A 19,046-nucleotide genomic window follows, 5' to 3' on the forward strand; every position below is an offset into this window, starting at 1 on the left:
ACATTTTATTGAGCAACTATTATGTACCAAACACTTTAAAGCCATCATTTCACCCCATCCTGACAACTCAGAAAGGTAGGCACTCACATCTCCAACAATAAAGGCAGGACACACTGATAGAGGCCTCTCAGGCAGTGGAGAGTGGGAAGTAGAGCTGGTGGGAAGGATGAGCTGCTCAAAGCAGCTGGAAAAAATCCCCTGTGCTTAGCCCAGTGCCTAGCCCACAGGCGCTCCAAGCCCTTATGCCAGACGTGAAGGCCGGAATTTGTCAAAAGCGGACAGGAGTCCACGTGCGGCTTATGCAGGCCCAGACTGGTGCCTGCGTGTGGTGTGGGTCTTGGCTCCCTGTCCTTGGCGATCCTGGGTCCCAGGGTCTCAGGTGAGACTCTCCTCCTCCTCGCCAATGGGGCTGGGCAGCCAGGGTGGAGCCTGTCCCCGGTACGTGGGCATGGACACTGTGGTGAAGAGCTCGGCGACAGGCCCCGTGGCGGATGGCTCGGGCCCAGTGAGGGGCTCGGGTTCTGGTTCCCTCTGGCCCGGGTCGAGCAGTAGGTCCCCACAGTCGCACTCCAGGGTGGCGCCATCTGGAGCGCCAGCGCACGCACAGCTGGCAGCAGTGGACGCCTCCGACACGCAGCTGTTCTTGCGGCGTAGCAAGGACAGCCGCCGGCCCAGCAGGCCTCCTGTGGCCATGCCTGGGCCTGCAGGCAGGAGGCGCTGCAAGAAGTCGCCCTGAGCCTCGCCCAGCGGCACGTCCATGCCATCCGGCCGCTGGAACTGCATGTCCTCCTTGGCCAACCTGTGGGATGGACAGTGGGACAGCGCTGCGATCTCCACCTCCCCTTGGTTACAGAGCTGGGACCTAAGCCCGCAGCTTTTCCTGGCTCCACCCACCCCTTTGTCACACTTATACCAAAAGACCTTGGCCCCTCACCTGAAAACCTGGCCTTATCCTCTGGTCTAGGCTCTGCTCAAACTTAGGCCTCACAGCTTCAGTTGCTTTTCTGCTGTGTTTCCTTTCGTATCGCCTCTAGCCACTAGTCCAGTCCTCATACACTTTAGCCCTTAGCTCTGCTCCCAGTTCGTGGCCTGGTCCCAGATCTTGACCCCAGCCCTTGTCCTCGTAGACTTTATTTAACTCTTAGCTCCGAATGTCTGGAGTTTAGCCCTTAGCCATACCCTAAATACCCCTCAATCAGACACTCAGGGCAGAGCCCTAAGCCTCCTCCCCATGAGGCCCGCCCACCCTGCTGGCTCACGTGATGTCGAAGGTGGAGCCCTGGAAGGACGGCTGCAGCCTCTGGAAGGCGGTGGCTGCTGTGTAGGGGGCACGAGCCTCAGCAGCGTCCCAGTACAGATCCCTCTCCAGCATGGCTAGGTCGTCGTACATCTCATCCACGGCCAGCATTGACACCTGCGGGCGCAGACACGGGACTAAGTTGGGGAACGACAAAGCATGGGCACCGCGGGATGGACCCCTCAGGATGGGTAGGAATGTGGTACCAAAGAGCGAAGGATGGCTCAGAGGCCAGGCCTGGGCAAGTCTTGGCGGGGGAGGGGCTCTGGCCACTGTGGGAACGTGGGGATGGTCGCTAGGAAGTCTCACCTGGAAGTTTCGGTCGATCAGAAAGTTGGTCTCAAAGTCATCGTCGTCCTCTCCAAAGGGGTTGATGAGCTGCTCGGCTACCTGAGAGGGGAGGGGGTGGGTAGGTGGAGGGCCCTGCCGCCCACCACCCAGAGTCCGTGCCTCAGGGGTCCCACCCACCTTGAGCCAGCCGGCGTAGAAGAAGAACTGCAGCAGAGTGAAGACTGGAACGAACAGGTCAAGATTGTGGTCTTTGTAGCCCTGCGCAGGGTCTAGGAACTGACGACCGATAAGGCAGGCCAGGAAGTAACTGTACACGGCGATGGTCACCACCTGGAGGTGGGCCGTCCGCCAGGTCAGGGCTGTCCCGGCCAGATGGGGTCGTGGAGAGACCAGGGCTAGGATCAGGCGTCACTGTGATGGGGTCTTAGCTGATCCTCAGTTTCCCCTTGAGACCAGTGCGTCTGACACTGGATATAAATGGAGGCAGATAGGGTTTACCTGAGTGTAGACGAGGGGTACGCTGATCCAGTCGTAGTGAAACAGCATCGAACACTTGCCCCGAAACACAGTCAGCTCCTGGGGGTGGATACCGTCATTGAGGGGGCCTGACTTGTGAGCTCACACGTGGGGATTAAGTGTGGGTACTTGGGATGGAGGTGAGTGGTGACCTGGTGGGAGGTGGCATGTACTTCTGAGGGCTCCAGGGAGAGTATTTATTGGTGAGTGTACACCTGAGGTGCAGGCCCCCGACACATAAATGTGCCCCTGGGGGCTGCTGGGTAAAGATGTTTGGAATCGGCCTCGTGGGCAGGCTGCTGTTTGACACGACTCCAGGGGAGTCGGTACAATTTCCCTGGTATTTTGTGTTAAAGACCAGCCAGCGAGCCCACCTCGAGCAGCAGTTTAAGGGCGCTGTTGTCGCGGATGCGGCCCTCACGCCGGGCCTGTGCTGCCAAGTTGGAGAACCAGACGCAGGGCACCCAATACTTGTTGTAGGGCGAGTTCAGGTTCTCGAACTTCTTGCGCTCCTCGCGGGTCATAAACCCTAGAGGGCCGAAGTCCAGAGTCATTTGCCCCGCCCTCCCGTCCTTGCGGAGGGTGGAGGTGGTCGCTCGCCCCGCCCTCCGTCTTGGCACTGCCCCCGCTTCCGGCCCGAGTCTCACCGGCCTCAACCACGTGGTCTATGGTAGGGAAGCGCTTGAAGACGGCAGTGCTGACAGAGCGCAGGATGAGCACAGCTGAGAGCCCTGCGTAGCGCATGAGCGTGCGCCGGTAGAGGCGGCCGCGCTCGTCGCGCCCGTGCACCGTGCCCGACACTACGCACATGAGCGCGTCGGGCAGAGGCATGCAGAGGTACTGGTTCCACCAACGGTGCACCACCAGGTTCACATAGAAGCCTGCGGGAGAGCCGGGAACGGCTGAGTGGGGAGACAAGAGCCAGGGGCTTGGGGGCCCAGGTGGTGAGAAGGAAGAGGAGTGACATAGGGTCTGCGTCAGGGACACCAGGCAGGCTGGTCGCCCTGACCACGCGGGGCCACCTGGACTTGGAATCTGAGGTTTCAGTCCTAAGGTCAGAGTGGCTGGAGCAGGCTGGGTCACTCTGGCTTCTTGGGAGTCACCTGGGATGGGGGATTGGGATCCCGGTATGGAGGCAGAGACACAGGGCCGGTAGGCAGGTTTTCACGTAGGCCACAGGGAGCCCGTGAGCCAGGGATGTTGGAAGGGCTTGGGCCACAGGATCTATGTCAAGGAGCCTGGCCAGGCTGGTCACCCCCATCCATGAGGGCAGGGAACAGTGGGAAGGAGGCTGGGGCCAGGACTTGTCAAAGAAATACTCCCCAGGCTGGACTTGAGAAGATAGAGTCTAGGAGGTCCCCGGGGCCCAGGACATAGGAAGGGGGGGCGCTGGTAATCTTACACAGGTGGGAGTCTCTGAGTTGACCAGGGATAAGCATATGGGTGACATGGAGCTCTCATGGGGGCACTGTGACCAGGTGATATCCAAGGTCTTGGGAATGGGGGCCATACCTGGCATAAAGGACGCAAAAATGGGGGTCTGTGGGGTTGGATTTGAGGGGGATCTCAGGGGGCAGGAATGGGGGCGTCTCCAAAAGCCATGAATGGAAAGGTTTCTCTGGATCAGGGGATGGGGAACTCAGGAGCTCAGACACACCGAGCACGAATGAGACCGGGATGAGACTGGCGTACTGGTCGCAGTAAATGACGAGCTTCTCGAAGTAGCGCTTCTGCCCTTCGGTCAGCACGAAGCTGCAAGGGAGCGGCGCGGGGTCACGGGCGAGCTCGCTCCGCAGCTGCCGAGCTCTCTCCTGGAGCTCTGCCCTGGCCCCCCCCCCCACCCGGGCCCCTTCCCAGCCCCCTCTGGCCGGCACGCCCCCCCAGGCCACCTCACCGATAGGTGGAACTCAGCGCCATGTAGAGCCCGAGGAAACAGAGCAGCTCCCGCCACAAAAGTTTGTAGATGCTGCCGCGCCACAGCAGTAGCAGCTGCGAGAAGCCGCCAAAGCGCGCGTTGGCCACGCGGGCTGTGTACGTGACGGTCATCGCGGCGCCGGACAGTCCGGCCCAAGGAGATGGGGTTGGACCGATCCCCACCTGTGGGCCGAGGAACCCGGCGCCGGGAGGGAGACGGGCTGGGGGCTGCGGGAGGGGGTGGAGAGGTATGGGGTGACTCAGCTCAGCGTCCCCTTCCGCGCCCGGCTGTCTCCTCCGTCTTCTCCTCCCAGCTCTGTTCAGTCGGTACCTAGCTGCCAGTCCTCCCAAGACCCCTCTCGCAGGCCACACCCTTCCGTGCACTCGGTTCCCCGACCCCTCTCCCCCCTGTCTTTCGCCTACCTCCCCAGGCCCTCTCACCAGTCCCCACCCCCAAAAGCCTTGAGTCAATCCAGATGAGTCTACCTGATCCCATCGCCATTACCTGGGCTCCATCTACAGCCTCCCCCCACTTCCTGAGTCCCCAGCACTTCTGTTTCTAGGTTCTCAGGGCTCCGACTGCCCCCCATTTCCTTCTCTCAGATCCCATCTCTGCCCCCCCCCCATTCCCCTAGCTCCCAGTATCTGCCCTCTGAAGCCCTGTCCTCAACCTCCTGGCCCCCTGGTCCTGTAGCACCCCCCCCACCCCCCCCCACACACCTCAGACTGGCCCCCTCTCCTGTACCGCTGCCCCAGTCTATCCACCCTCCCCACTTAATTGGCCTTCCCCTTGTCCTGGGTCCACCTTGATCTTTCCTGTCCATGCTCCTCCAGCTTCCAAGCTCTTCACTCCAGACCCTGAGGATTCCTGCTCACAGGCCCACCTATCCTCAGGGTCCCCTAAATCCCCAGGCCTGGACCCTTCTCACCTGATGGTGGATGCAGGACACTCGAGGACAAGGACAGGACAGGCAGGTGGCTTCAGAGTTGGGTGGAGCTGAAGCCAGACCCCGGAGCGGGAGGGGACTGGGGAATGGGTGTGGACAGTCCCTCCCTGGCCCGCCCCCCCGCCCCCCCCCCTGGTTGCAGCCTCAGAACTTTGGAGAAGTCTGGACAGTTTGTTACCTGGAGCAGGGGGAGAAATCCACCCAGGCCTCTTCCCGGGACTCTCCCCCAGTCAGTCACTGGCTGGTCCAAGGGATCTTGGATCTAGAGCTGGGGGAGAGGGCAGGAACTGTGTCCTTCTCAGTCTCTCTCTCTCTCTCACACACACACACACACACACACACAGAGCTCAGTGAGGCTGGGTCACTCCACAGTCACCTGTAATCATACACTGTCACAAAGATGTACTGTATTTCCCTGAAAATAAGACCTAACGGGAAAATAAGTCCTAGCATGATTTTTCAGGATGACATCCCCTGAACATAAGCCCTAATGCGTCTTTTTTGGAATGAAAATTAATGTAGGAACCCATCTTATTTTGCGGGAAATGCGGGACATAGACCCAGGCACGAATTCAGCTTCCCTCAACACTGACCCCAAACCACGGTGACCCAGAGGGCAGTATGCACTGTCACAAAGTCACACAAGACACACCTCTCTCTACCTTCTCCAACATTCAGGTATAAGGCAGATGGACCCTAACCCAGCAGGTTCACAGCTCTCAGGCACCAAACAGCCACCCAGGAGCACGTGGGCAGGGACCCAGGGGTCCCGCATTCCCTCCTGATCACACCATGAAACAAAGACACACAAAGTCACACAATCAGCCAAACACAGACTTCATTCAGAGCCCAGAAAGCCTTTACACACACAGCCACACACCATCACACAGAGGGTGGTAACACACATTCAGGATCTTCCTTGCAGAAAGACACACCTGTGGTCACACAACAGGTGTGGGAACCCTTGCCCTCTACACAGCTGCACATGCTCCTGGCGTCCCTTAGATCCACCAGTGTTGCAAAGACACACTCATACAACAGCGATCCCTTCCCAACAGTCCCACAGACCTGAGAGGCACCTCCAGACAGGTTCACCCATCACCCTTCATGAAACTCACCTGCATTTGCACATCAATAAGTAAGACACCCCTCCCCAATGCCCTTTTACTGCAGTGTGCAGGCATACCCCCCATACACACACCTCAGCTCTCAGACCCTTTCAGTGTGATGAACACACAAGCTTGGGGACACAAAAACTTGTCCCCACGTTTGGCATAAATACAGGACATTTGTTCACCCTTTTCAGACACGCCCCTTTATAGGGGGCACTGTCATCCTGGCACAAACAGCCTCCCTATCCCAGCCCTCAAATTCACAGCCCGGTGTGTGAGAGATGGAGGCTCAGGGATCCAGGCCCTGGGCCTCTCAGAGTCCAACCCATGCGTTAAGAGTTCGGATGACTTTATGTGGCCCCACCCCAAAGCCCTGCGGCCAGGACACTTTGTTCCCAGTCTGGCAGATGTCCGCCCCGCCTGGGGTAATTAGGAACCGGCCAGGGCTGGTCACTCTTGAACCCGCACCTCCGCTGCCCAGCTGCTGTCCAGCCCATAAAAGTGGGCAAGGGGTGGCACTGCTAGCTGCAGGCCCTGGGAGGGGACAGGCTTCAAGGTGATGGGGCTCTGTTCTGACCAGAGGTTCCCTCTCCCCAGGACATATCTTTATACACACCGCAGCCAGCCCTTTCTTCCTCTCATTATCCCTCCCCCAGCTCACCGTGTCCCCACAGGCACTTCTGACTGCTGGACCCCCGATGGGGTAGGGGCAGGATGCCCAGGCTAGTTCACATGCTTAATAATTGTAACAGTGAATAATAACAAACACTCCTTGGCGGGTACATGCCAAGGAGTGTTGTAAAGGCGTTACTTATCTCACGTCACTGAGTCCTTACAAACAGGCTTATGAAGTTGGTGTTCGTCATTCTTGCTATCCAGGTAGGGAAACAGGCTCAGATGACACAGCCCTTTCATGGCACAGCTGGGACTTGAACCCAGGAAGTTTGGCTGGGAGCCTGGGGTCTTTGCCACTGGCTGCACCACCGTGTTTGTTTACAAGTGCCACCCTGACAGGCCCACACTCGCATGCACAAACTCAATGCATTGAGTCAGGGGACACGTTTGGGCTTGTGGGTTCCCCTTACACGCACACACACCCTGACACGCCCAGCCCCTGGGTGTGCAGTTTGAACACCACTTCCTGACTCATGCGTGTCCTCAAGTACCTCTTGTCTACCCCATCCCCACCTCCCGCAAACCAGCGCTGGCTTGGAATCTGCAAACGCCCAAGGTCATCCCAGTTCTGGGTCTCTCAGGTGGGAATGAAGGTGGCTGTCCAGGCAGTGGTAGAGGGAGGAATGAAGGGGATAAGGGGGCCCACTAGGTGCCTTCCAGGCTGCTGTGCTGACCCTTCCAGGTTCAGGTGAATTTGTAACATGGTTCTGTGAATGGCCATACTGTTTCCATTTTTGGAATGAAGCTCAAACTACAGGAAACATGAGGCCATTCAGCGAGACCATTCTGGAGCCAGGACAGGACTTCAAGGATTCCTCTGCCCTCCTGTTCCCAGTTGAAGCCCTGTGTTGGGAGGAGCTGATGCCATCCCACAGGGACAGGAATTGGGGGGTGGAGACTGTTAATCCCCTGTCTGGCTGGCCCAGCCTCTGCCCAGGGTGCCTCCTAATTTCCAAACCAAACAGCAAGTAGTGTTGGTTCAGCTGCCAGGCCTAATCTGCTCCCCATCCTAATCTGCTCTCCAAGGGGTCTCCTGGTTCCCACGCTCTGAGTCTCAAAGGAAGTTGGCAGATGCTCTTCCACTCCAGCAGGGACACCCCTACTCATAGAACGAGAGAAAACACCCCCTTCCTGAAGCCACCCACTTTCCAAAATTGCCTTAATAAACACACCTGTTACGTTTGTTTTAACTGTGCCTCTCTAGGTGTGCCATCTTTGCGCAGTGCACAACCTGTGCAATTGTGTATAGAGGCGCTGACTCCCAAACTCCCTGTATCAATACCCACAGTGGTTTAAGATCATTTTATTGAGGATCGAGAGGCAGGGAGAGGTAGGGGGCAGCTACAGCCTCCCCAACCCCACCAGGGGGAAAAGATCCCCTCCCCGCCTCCCACGTGGCTCCCCCTGTATTATGGGGGTACTTTGTGCAAACTCTGCCCCGGTACAGTGGAGGATGGATATGAAATGGTAGCAGCTGGGACTGGCAGCGGTGCTACTGGGTGCTGGGTGGCTTGTAGGGCTCCAGGAGGAGAGCGGAGAAGGTGTTGACCTTGTCTGCCCCCCGCACTTCGTGGGGTAGCAGAGGCAGCTTCACAATGTGGAAGTCTTCGTACAGGTCCTCCATCTGTGGCCGAGAGCAGAGAGCAGCGGTCAGGGAGCCGCAGGGCAGGGACAGAATGTGGGTAGATGGAAGGGGTCAGGAGGGGGCCTTCCAGGATCAGAGGCTTCACAAGTCCCAGGTAGGGGCGGTGCCAGTGAGGTCTGAGATCCCTGAGCCAGACCTCCCGCTCCTCAGGGTCAAAGATACCCGGGGCCAGGCCAGCCAGTCCTTGAGGGCCAGAATTAGCGGGAAGGGTCTGAAGTAGGGCTGAAGGGCAGGAGGTTGGGGTGGGATGGAGCAAAGGGTCAGAGCATAGAGTAAATGGCTGGCAGTGCTGTGGCTAGGCTGGGCCAGGCTCCCACTTCCAGGATCAGAGGTGTGAGGGCTGGATAGGTGGCTGGGCATGCGCACCTGGTCCAGGTACTTGGCCTGGATTTTGTGGCGGGCCTCACACATCTTGCAGGGCTTCTCAGGGTCTGGGAAGACGAGCTGGTTGACGATGATGTTGTGCGTGTCGATCTTGCACTTGGCCAACTCCTGGATGAGCCGCTCTGTCTCGTACAGGGACAGGAACTCGGCGATGCACACGCAGATGAAAGTCGTCTGCTCCTGCAGGGTGTGAGAAAAAACAGTGAGGGCCAGGTGCCGGCCCTGTCCCCAACCCGAGCTTCTCATTGCCCACCTGTACCATGACTCACAGGGTCCTTGAACTGCTCGCTGACGGAGCGGATGACGGGCAGCGTCTCCTCCAGCTTGGAGGCTAGCTGGTCTGCGTTCATGTCCCCGAGACCCAGCATGTTACACATCTGGTGGGGAGGAAATGGGAGGGCTTGTGACTTCCCTGGGCCATACACCTCCTGGGTTGGGGCTTGCTAAACACCGGGGGGATGGCCCCGGACACCTCCCAGTGATTAAAGGCATGAGCCCTTGAGCAGCCCACGGGAGTCAAATCCCAGCTCTGCCTCTTCCGGGGGACTGTGGCCAGGTGGCTTGACCTCCCGGAGTCTCAGTTTCCCCATGTGTAGACCTCACCTCCAAGAGTGGGTGTGCTAGATGAGCTGACACGTCATGTGTTCAGAACAGTGCCCGGTACTCAGTAAGTGCTCCACAAATGTGACTACAGGTCCCTGGAGAGGACCACACACACCACCAGGGGTGTGGGATGTGTGTGTAGAAGTGTGTTTGTCACTAAGGTCGTCACACTGTCATGCTAATAACCCATGGGGGCACTCGCATGCTCTCCATGTGATGGTCACGGAAGGCGAGGCTGGGAGAGATGAAGGGACTTGCCTGAGGTCACATAACTGTCCTACCAGAGTGCAGAGCATTTGAACCCAGGCTACCAGGGTCTGGAATATGTGCTTTCAAGTTCTCTCTGGGCACTCAGTGGGCGGGAGTGGGGACATCAAGTCCTCCGGAGTAGGGGGACAGTCCCCCCATAGTGAAGATCCATCCCACCCATTGGGAAGGAAGCGTGGACCCAGAGGGGTTGTGTGTGGGAAACGCCTTTGTCATTGTACATCTGGGAGCCTGGGGACTGGCTCCCACTTAGGGGATGCCGGGATGCCCTGGGGCCCTGCCTGCCTGTGAGATGAACGGGCTGATCTGGTTCTTGATCTGCATGAGGCGGCCTAGGCCCCGCTCCACGATGGTGGGGAAGTTGAGCAGCCTCAGCGTGTGGCCCGTGGGCGCCGTGTCAAACACCACGACCGAGAAGTTCATGCCCTTCACCAGCCTGCAGGGAGATGAGGGTCAGGCCCGTTTTGCCCTCTCTTCCACCCCAGCCCCAGGCAGCACCAGCCCACTGTGCCTGACCTCATGACCTCTGCATAGCTCATGGCCTCATCGATGCCTGGGAAGGCGCTCATGGCTTCCTGCATCATCTTCTTGCCCATGCTTAGCATGTTGTCCTCCTCGAAGAACTCATCAGGCAGCTCTGCCACGCCCAGGCTGGGATCAATCTCCTGGAGGAGCCGAGGATTTGAGACTCAGGCTGCTGTTGCTCCTGCAGATGCCTTCTCATCCCAGCGGGCTCCAGGCCAGGGGAGAGCACGGAGGGCCCAAACCTCAGTCCTGCATCAGGTCCCAGCTGGGGAGACCCCAAGGTGCCATGGCCCTCCCTCAGACAATAAAGGTCTCCGGGATTGCACAAAGGATCAAACTTTTTCACAAAGAGATGGATCAGTGTCCCCAGAGGGAAGCCAAAGCCTCTGTAGGGCTTTCATTGGCGATTCCCCCACCCAGACCCCTGACTGCTTTCAGATCATTCCTCTAATGTGAGTCTTCCCTCAACATCCCATCTAACAGCATAGCAGCAGCCTCCCGTCCCACCTTCTTTTCTCCTTAACATCCAGCCTCTCTTCACATGATTTACTTATCACATTTCTCATGTCTCCCCAACCAGAATGGCAGCCATATACGGGCACCAGGAACTGTCTGGCACACAGTAGATCCTCAACATGGATGTGGAATTCACAAAGGTATGAGCATTCCTGGGCTCCCTGGTCAGTGTTGGACTTGCCTCCTTCTCTATCCTCTGCCTGTGTCATCTCTTCTTGGTGACTTCATGGGTCCCCCCATGAAGCCCCCAACTCACTGGCCTAAGAGGTCATTTCCCTGCATAGAGCTTGCCCGCCCATCACCTCACCCATCACCCTCACAGTCACACCCTTGATGGGTTACTCCTAGTCACTGGCCACCTGTAAGCTCATGTACCCCCCTCTGACCTGGGCCTCCTCACCTCCTACCTCAGTTATTTAAACCTCTTTGGGACACCTCATCCCCTCACCCCTGGCCCCTAGTTCACTGTTGGTGTCCCTCTTGGCCGGCACCCTTATCCAGCCCGGGCTCCATAGGCTGTCTCAGCAAACACTCCTCTTTCCCTCTGTGTTTTGCAAAAATCCCCATCCTGGCTCTCTGGTATGGCTGCACTGAGGTGAGTAGCAGGGGAACACGCCTGACGAATGACTTCCACCTTGCTCCGTATTCCTGATCACAAATCTCCAACAGGCATTCAACAGCCAAACAATCCACCCTTGGGAGTGTTGATGTCACATCTTATCCTTCCTCAAAGCCCTTCTGCCCCATTCGCTTCTTGCTCCCTGCTGAGATCTGTGCCTCACCTGTGCCTCAGTGAGAAAGAAAAGCAGCTGGCTGCCAATACCCTCATCGCCGCCCCCCCCCCCCCCCAGAAATACTCCATACCCCTCGCCTTGCCTTTGAGTCCCTGGCCCTGGTGTAGTCCAAGTCTTGGGTCTGTGTGCTGGATGGAGCTCATGCCCACCTGAGGATCATCCTCTGCCAGCATCCTGGCTCCCTCCTGCAACATTACTTATCCCTCCCTGTTGGAGCATTTGCATCAGCAAAAAAATCATGCTCTAGCATCTCTTCTCAAAAAAGCCTTCCAGGGGGCGGCCAGTTAGCTCAGTTGGTTAGAGCACGGTGCTCTTAACAACAAGGTTGCCGGTTCAATCCCCACATGGGGCACTGTGAGCTGCGCCCTCCACAACTAGATTGAAAGAACTACTTGATTTGGAGCTGATGGGTCCTGGAAAAATACACTTAAAATAAATTTTAAAAGTTAGGAAAAAAAAAAGGCCTTCCATAACTCTTCTCCCATATCCCTCCAGTGTTGGCCCCATTTCTTAGCCCCTATCATGGCTGGCCCCAATCACTGTCTCCACCTCCTCAGCTCACCCACTACAGGCAGGCTTTTGCCCCCACTCCTAGGGTGGTCTCTCTAAAACTGATGCGCCTACTGGAGCCGAAAACCTCTTCCTGCCCAAGTCCTTTGTCCTCTGGAGCTTAGGAGCCCACACCCTCTGGCTTTTCTCTCACTTCAGTGGTGGTTCCTTCATTGCTGGACCCTAAATGATGATGTGCCCTCAGGTTGTTTCTGGGCCTCTCTGTTCTCTCACATTCTCCTCTAGTCACAGCTTTAAATACCACCTTTGGGACAATGACTTCCAAATCAATGTCAAAGGCCACTATCCTGATGTGTCCACTTGATGTCCAGTGGGAACCTTGGATTCACCATGGTCAAAACAGAATTCCTGATTTGTCCCTTCTAAACCTGCTTCTCTCCTAGTCTCTCCCATTCCAGATGCTCAGGAGCCAATTGAGAGACGTACTTAATCCATTTCTTTCCTTCACCCATTACAACCAAGCAGTCACATTGCTGTACTTCCAAAATACATCCCAAACTTAACCATGTCTCCCCCAACATTCTGCCCCACACCCAAGTTCCAGCTGCCATCATCTCTTGCCTAGTCACTGCCCTAGGCTCCTTGCTGCCATCCTCGACTTACAATCCAAACCCCACATGGCAGCCATAGGGAACTTCTTGAAAAATTAATTTGGCCATGACAGTGCCCTGCTTAAAATGAACAGCTTTCCATTACACTTGGAATCAAAGCCAAACTGCTCCCAGTGGCCTATAAGGTCCTACACCTCTGTGACGTCTCCCTTCCCTTGCTCATTGCTAAGCTCTGGTCACTGTGGCTTCCTTTCCACTCCACAAACATTCCTCACTGGTTCCCCTCTGGGTATGTGGAAGAAGGAATGAAACTAGACAGAGGATGTAGAATGGGCAGGACATTGTCGCTGATGGTAGGTGTTCACAGGAAAGGCCTGAATGGGCCTTTGCTTGAGTGGGGAGCTGAGCCCTGTTCCACTCACCATGGCGAAGAGGTTGTCATAGCCTTTGACCTTGGTGGGCACCTTGGAGAACTTCTGGTCAAATGCATCTGAGATGTTGTGGGCTGGGTCCGTGGAGATGATCAGAACGCTTTCCCGCCCCTTGGATAGCTGGACTGCTAGGCTGCAGCTGGTCAAGGGAAAGGTCAAAAGGCAAGGGGTGAGGGGTTAGGCTCTGCTCCCTAGGTCTGCATGGAAAGATGTGGGGCCCAGAAGCTGGCAGGGCCTCGAGAATATGGCTAATTGTGGAATTAAGTCTCAATCTTTGCAGAGGTACCCTGTCAGACCTCACCTACCGAACCCCTCCAGCTGGCTAGCGTGGTGAGGTTCAGTATGGCTTGATGCCTGCTTCTTCTTTGCTGGCACAGAGGCATGGTCCAGCTGTCCAACCAGCATAGTTAAGGAGTCCCTTGTACTCCTCAATTATAAACTAAGGGGTCCCCTGCACTTCCTGCTAAAGTCAGGATGGTGCAAACCAACTGTCCAGGATAATTTGCCCCAGGGACCCCACCCTCTCCTCCCAGTTGACTGGGATAATCTGATCATGTGCCCTTGCCTTCCATCTCCACGTGGGCATAGGATGACAAGGTTCACTCAGGCTGGGATAGTTTGCCCCGGTGTGTCCCTCCCTATACTTTGAGCTCACTCTGGTCCACAGCTGACTGGGACATTTAAGTGCTCTCCTGGCCCCCGTGCGTTGGGTTCAGTGTGGTTCCGCCCTTGAACCACAACGGGGATGGTTTACCAGAGGGTGCCAGGCCCGCATTCACGAGGTTTCTTCCATTTGCTCCAGGTAACTTCTGGAGAGTACAACCCGGAAGACCCCGGCCCAACCCCGTGCTCAGCTCGGGATCGAAGAGCGATCCCTAGCCTCCCCTTCGCCCAGTGGTACAGCCCACCCATCTTCCCGGCCCACGCTGCAGCCTCTTTACCTGCAGGTGGTCTTGCCAACACCACCCTTGCCCCCGACGAAGATCCACTTAAGGCTGCGCTGCTCGATGATGTTGCTAAGCGTGGGCTCCAGCGGCTCCACATCAGGGGCATCCTCGAACTCCTCTGCCTCAACCCCCCAACCGGCTACCCCTGCCGCCATCTTGGAACCGGCTCACGTGATCGAGCGGAGCGCACCACGCAAATTACTAACAGGGGAAATTCCATGTTATATCCCCATCAGGGCTAGCAAGCCGAGTCAATTTCCCCATGGCATTACTGTTAGGAGCTAACAGAAGCTATATTTCCAAAGTCCTCCTCTTCTAGGGTTCACCTTGTTGATCTCTCGTCTATGTTTTTTCAGAGACTCCCCCTGCCTAATTAACATATTGGTACGTTCCAGAATACTCCCCTTCAGTGATTGGACCCTAAGTCTCACAGCACTCTTTTCATTGGCTACATCTTTTATTACTTTCACCAATCACTCTCAGGTCCTGGTAGCCGCCAATCTCTCCTTAGCAACCAGCCAAACACCCGGTCCATGCCCTGAAGTTAGACCTCAGGTCCGCCCTGGCCTGACTCCATAGGCTCAACTTCTTGTCGATCTTTTCCCCCCTATTCTCCAAACTGAATCACAACATCCTCTCAGGCTCTTCGCCTCTTATCCAATTGGCTGTGAGCCATCTGGCTCCTGACGCTAACCAATCATAGACGAATTGATTACTTGGCTGAAGACCGGTCTCGGCGCTGTGAGTGGGCTACAGGGAGAACGACTCCGGTTGGACGAAATTTGCAGATCCTTGTCCAGTGCGTCCTGAACCCCTATGCTGGGCAGACCAGGGCAGGGACCAGACCTGCAACCGCGCTTCTTGTCTTCGAAAGGACCCTATTCCCGAAAACTTCTTAGTACTTTTCTCCTTGTGGAAAGGGAGACTCTAGCGAATTCCCTGTTTGAACCTCTGCACTGGGCAGGAATACAAGATGGGTCTCTCAGGCGGTTGGCGGACACTTTTAACTAAAAACTGGGTTACCCAGCTTGGAAATACTCCTCCTGAGAAGCTTCTTCTGAGTATTCTAGCTCATAAAATAATACCCTGATTCTCAGATGGGGAGCCCAGCTCCACGGAGCTAGCTAGGTGTCCGCATTTCCAAACGAGAGCTTCATCCGATAGACAGGTACTTAACCCAGACACCTCCATTTCTAGTCCGGGGGTCCAGGCTAGATACCTTCTATAGACCTAGTTAGGGACCTAGATTCCAAGGTGTCAGTTGAGTACACATCCTTAGAGGAGATCCCTCTCCTCCCTGAGATTATCCCTGGTGCTAGAAGGAAGTTCTAGCCCCGTAAACTAACGCACCTCCAGTCCCGTGCGGGCTACAGCCCAGAGGACGGCCCCACTCTGGGGGAGACCCTGCACGCCGAACGCCTGCCCAAGTCTAGAGGGTATAAAGGTCCACGGGGCGGGGCCCTCCGGTCCGCCAGTCAAGTTTTACGCCTCATTCGTCCCGCCCCTCAGGCCCCGCCCCCACCGCGGCGCTTGCGGGTCAGAGTGTTCTTCCCGGCATGCATTGCTTGGGATCGGCAAGTCCGGCGGCAAGCGCGGGGCCGAAGCGGCCTTCCCGGAGTCCTTTGCGAGGCACTTGGCGACAAAATGGCTGCCCGAGGGAGACGGGCGGAGCCTCCGGGCCGGGAGGCACCGGGCCCCGCGGCGGGCGGCGGCGGCGGGAGCCGATGGGCTGAGTCTGGGCCCGGGACATCGCCCGAGAGCGGGGATGAAGAAATGTCGAGCCCGGTGTCGGGCGGCGTGAACTTGTTCGCCAACGACGGCAGCTTCCTCGAGCTGTTCAAGCGGAAGATGGAGGAGGAGCAGCGGCAGCGGCAGGAGGAGCCGCCCCCGGGCCCGCCGCGACCCGACCAGCAGGCCACCGCCGCCGCCGCGGGTCCCGGGGATCCGAAGAGGAAGGGCGGCCCGGGCCCCACGCTCAGCTTCGTAAGGAGCCGCGGGGGTGGGGGCGGGCGCCGGGGCCTGCCATGGCAGGGGGAATCGGCCCGAGAAAAGGGATCAGGATCCAGGTGCACCCTCCGACCCCGATGAAGGGGCCATCCGGGTCACCCGTTGAGGATGCGGAACCTGGATTTCCGATGCGCGAGGTTTGGGGGTGGAGATGGAGATCCCCGGAGCTTGCCCGCGAGAACCGGGAGCCGAGGCTGGGGAAACCAGGATTCCTGTTTAGCGGTACTCGAACTTTGGGTACTGGGACCATTTCCCAGTATTCGGAAGGGAAGCAGATTCAAATCTGGAGCCTAAGATGTGTGCAATACTCAGACCGCTTACTGTGGGACTTAGGAAATTTGCTTGACTTCCCGAGTCTCCTCGGGCTAGTGTCCATTTACTGAGCACCTTACCTTGTGCTGGGCATTGCGCTTAGGTGCTGGAGATGCCCTGGTGAACAGGACAGACGAGACCTCTGCTTTCCTGAGCATCTGGGCCTATCTTCATATTTTCTGTTTGGAAAAATGGACATTGTCTCATCTTCGGATGTGATGAGGGTTCAGTGAGGCCATCCTGGAAAAGTGGTTAGTGAGCCTGGGGCCTGGCTTGTAGGAAGGGCTAACCCAGTGGTTCTCATTTGGGGATGATTCCCCCCATTTAGCAAAGTTTGGAGACAGTTTTGGTTGTGTCAGAACTGGGGGAGTGGGGTGTTGTTGTCATCTGAGTAGAGACCAGGGATGTTGCTCCACATTCGACAATGCACAGGACAGCCCTCGCTGTCCCCCACCCCATTCCCCAGCAAAGAAGGATCCATCTCAAAATGTCATTAGTGCAAGATTGAGAAACTCGAAACAAATGGCACCTTTATGGATGGTCCACTCTGAGCTTGCTTTGTCTCTGGTATTGAGATCAAGTCCCTGTGGTGTGAAGAAAAAGGTGTTGACTCGAGACTAATGGAGTGGGGGTCACGTTTCATCATCCACCAAAAATGGGTGTGAGACTAGTCCCAGCCGGGCAGGTCACTTAATGCCAGGTTGAGGGGAGGAGATGATGCCTGTGAAGGCTGTTGCAGCCCTCAGTCAGTGGGAGAAGATGGAGGCCCAGGATGAAAGTCCAGACTGAGACTTCTGTTTGAGGAAAGGGAAATGTCAGTCCCTGGGTTGGGATGGTGTAAGAAATGTGTAGAGGCCAAGTACCTCTCCTTGAGTGGGAGTAGCAGTAGTTGTCACTGCCTTGTTCACTGAGGGGCTGTTGTTGGAGCACCCTATAGAAGCCAGGCCAGGCCAGGTTAGGTGCAGGGGATACAGCGTTGCTTAGTCGTTACGGATGCTGCTCTGTGGCTTGGACCCACCTGACCCTGAACCAGCTCCATTGTTTGCTGCCAGGATGACCAAGGGTAGGGGCCTCACCTTCTCAAAGATAGTTCCTCATCTATAAAATGAGGATGGTTATAACCTTCATCTTAGGGTAACTGTGAATGTGAAAGGAGATGATACATTCAAAGCACTTGGCACAGGGCGTAGCATACAGTAAGTGCTCAGTAAAGGGAGATGTTGCTGCCTGCATGGGCACTGCCAGGGGAGGGTGAGGTTTTAGCATGGAGAGTGAGGACAGCGTCCATCCCCACGTATGTGGGGGTTCTTCTCACTCCGTGGGAAGGCAGCCCGGGGGCCCAGGATTGCCTGGGCATCATGGGCCCAGGACAGGCGCTGAGTCGCGTGTGCTCCTCTCTGATTGCTGCGCAGGTCGGCCGGCTGGCGGAGCTGGGCGCGGCGTCGGGACGGGCCACCGGGCCGGGCTAGGAAGGTGTAGTGGGCCTCAGCGCCGCCAAGGGCGGGCCCGGCTCCTGTAACCGTTGCAGTCTTCTGTCCCTTCACCCAGGTGGGCAAGCGCAGAGGCGGGAACAAACTAGCCCTCAAGACGGGAATAGTAGCCAAGAAGCAGAAGACGGAGGATGAGGTGAGCAGGTTGGGTGTGGGGGGGCTGCCCAAGTGGCCTTTCCTTGCCAGCCTCAGCACCTGGCTGATGAGCCCTGTCCCTCCCTGTCTAGCCTCCAGGCCTTGGCTGTGGGTACTGGGTGGGGGAGGAGGGCTTTCAACAAGGACTCCAGATAACTTGACTCTGAATATCTTGACCTCAAACCTAGGACCTCTGGGATGACACTGAGGGTGGGTCAGCTGTCTCAGGACAGTCCTGATCCCAGTTCCTGGCCTCCCTGGCGTCCCCTTCCCAACCTCCCGTGCCTACCCCCCCCACAGGTATTAACAAGTAAAGGTGATGCATGGGCGAAGTACATGGCAGAGGTGAAAAAGTACAAAGCCCACCAGTGCGGTGACGATGATAAAACTCGGCCCCTGGTGAAATGACCCCCTTCCCCCACCTGCCCACGGCCTGGGACTCTGCGATGTACATAACTATTTAATGCGGCGGCAGCAGTGGCAGCGGTGGCAGCCTTCCCCCCCAAGGACTTACACACAGAAGGAAACCGAGATGCTTCCCGCAGCTGCCGGCGATCCTCCAGGACTCTTTTTTACCTTGAGCACTTGCCTCCTGAGACTTCATAGAACAGTGGTTTACTGTCCCCTCTCCCCCCCATTTCCTCGCTCTCTCTGGCTCTCTCTGTCTTTCTCATCTCACCCTCCCCTTTCCTCTCCTTAGCCATCACTTCTGGAAAGTAAAGAACTTGATTTAGTGCCGGAGCTGAGTGCTTGGTTTGCCTTCTTTGCTCTCTCCCACCTAAACCCTTCCCCTTCGGCTCGTACCGCCCCACCAAGGCCTGGGTCTGGCCTGGTGAGTGGGGGTTTGGAGAGGATGGGGACGTGGTCTACCCAGTAAGCCTGGATTCTTCCCCAGGACCCATTTCCTTTGCACCTGAGTGTGCCACCGTTGCTCCTTATGTTCCGGGTCTCTTCATAGTCCCATTTGGCTGGGTTAAAGCTGTCATTCAGCGGACACTGAGTACCTACTGTGTGCCCTGGCTGTGCTGGGCCGTGGGGCCACAGCAGTGAACAGAACAGACCACATGTGCTCCCTGCCTTGTGAAAGGAAACAGACAAGGGAAGCCATTTTGGGAGG

General features: G+C 56.9%; 3 protein-coding genes across 4 annotated transcripts; 1 reads left to right on the top strand and 2 right to left on the bottom strand.

Annotated features, from left to right (window-relative positions):
* Nucleotides 1-375: 375 nt before the first annotated feature.
* On the bottom strand, nt 376-4,150 carry BEST2 (bestrophin 2; the record flags this gene model as incomplete). The annotated part of the gene is made up of 9 exons (XM_081076439.1): nt 376-799; nt 1,260-1,414; nt 1,607-1,687; nt 1,766-1,918; nt 2,087-2,164; nt 2,479-2,633; nt 2,752-2,985; nt 3,762-3,856; nt 3,999-4,150. The coding sequence occupies 9 exons, from the start codon at nt 4,148-4,150 to the stop codon at nt 376-378; spliced, it is 1,527 nt and encodes a 508-aa protein (XP_080932565.1).
* A 3,889-nt stretch (nt 4,151-8,039) lies between these two features.
* Nucleotides 8,040-15,416, bottom strand: GET3 (guided entry of tail-anchored proteins factor 3, ATPase). 2 transcript variants are annotated; one of them, XM_081075956.1, is made up of 8 exons: nt 15,336-15,416; nt 13,980-14,186; nt 13,030-13,177; nt 10,168-10,316; nt 9,937-10,087; nt 9,051-9,158; nt 8,764-8,961; nt 8,040-8,376 (listed from the first exon to the last, which is right to left on the bottom strand). In XM_081075956.1, exons 2-8 carry the CDS (start codon nt 14,138-14,140, stop codon nt 8,245-8,247), a joined length of 1,047 nt encoding a protein of 348 aa, XP_080932082.1. In that variant the 5' UTR covers nt 14,141-14,186; nt 15,336-15,416; the 3' UTR covers nt 8,040-8,244. The 2 variants fall into 2 exon arrangements, 1 of the variants encoding a protein (XP_080932082.1); XR_013995075.1 differs by lacking the exon at nt 15,336-15,416 and having other exon boundaries at nt 9,041-9,158; nt 13,980-14,162.
* Nucleotides 15,417-15,553: 137 nt separating this feature from the next.
* Nucleotides 15,554-18,670, top strand: TRIR (telomerase RNA component interacting RNase). Its single transcript, XM_081075957.1, has 3 exons — nt 15,554-15,968; nt 17,853-17,930; nt 18,230-18,670. Exons 1-3 carry the CDS (start codon nt 15,630-15,632, stop codon nt 18,335-18,337), a joined length of 525 nt encoding a protein of 174 aa, XP_080932083.1. The 5' UTR covers nt 15,554-15,629; the 3' UTR covers nt 18,338-18,670.
* Nucleotides 18,671-19,046: the final 376 nt, after the last annotated feature.

This window comes from Rhinolophus hipposideros, assembly GCF_964194185.1.
Source record: "Rhinolophus hipposideros genome assembly, chromosome: 16".
Lineage (NCBI taxonomy): Eukaryota > Metazoa > Chordata > Mammalia > Chiroptera > Rhinolophidae > Rhinolophus > Rhinolophus hipposideros.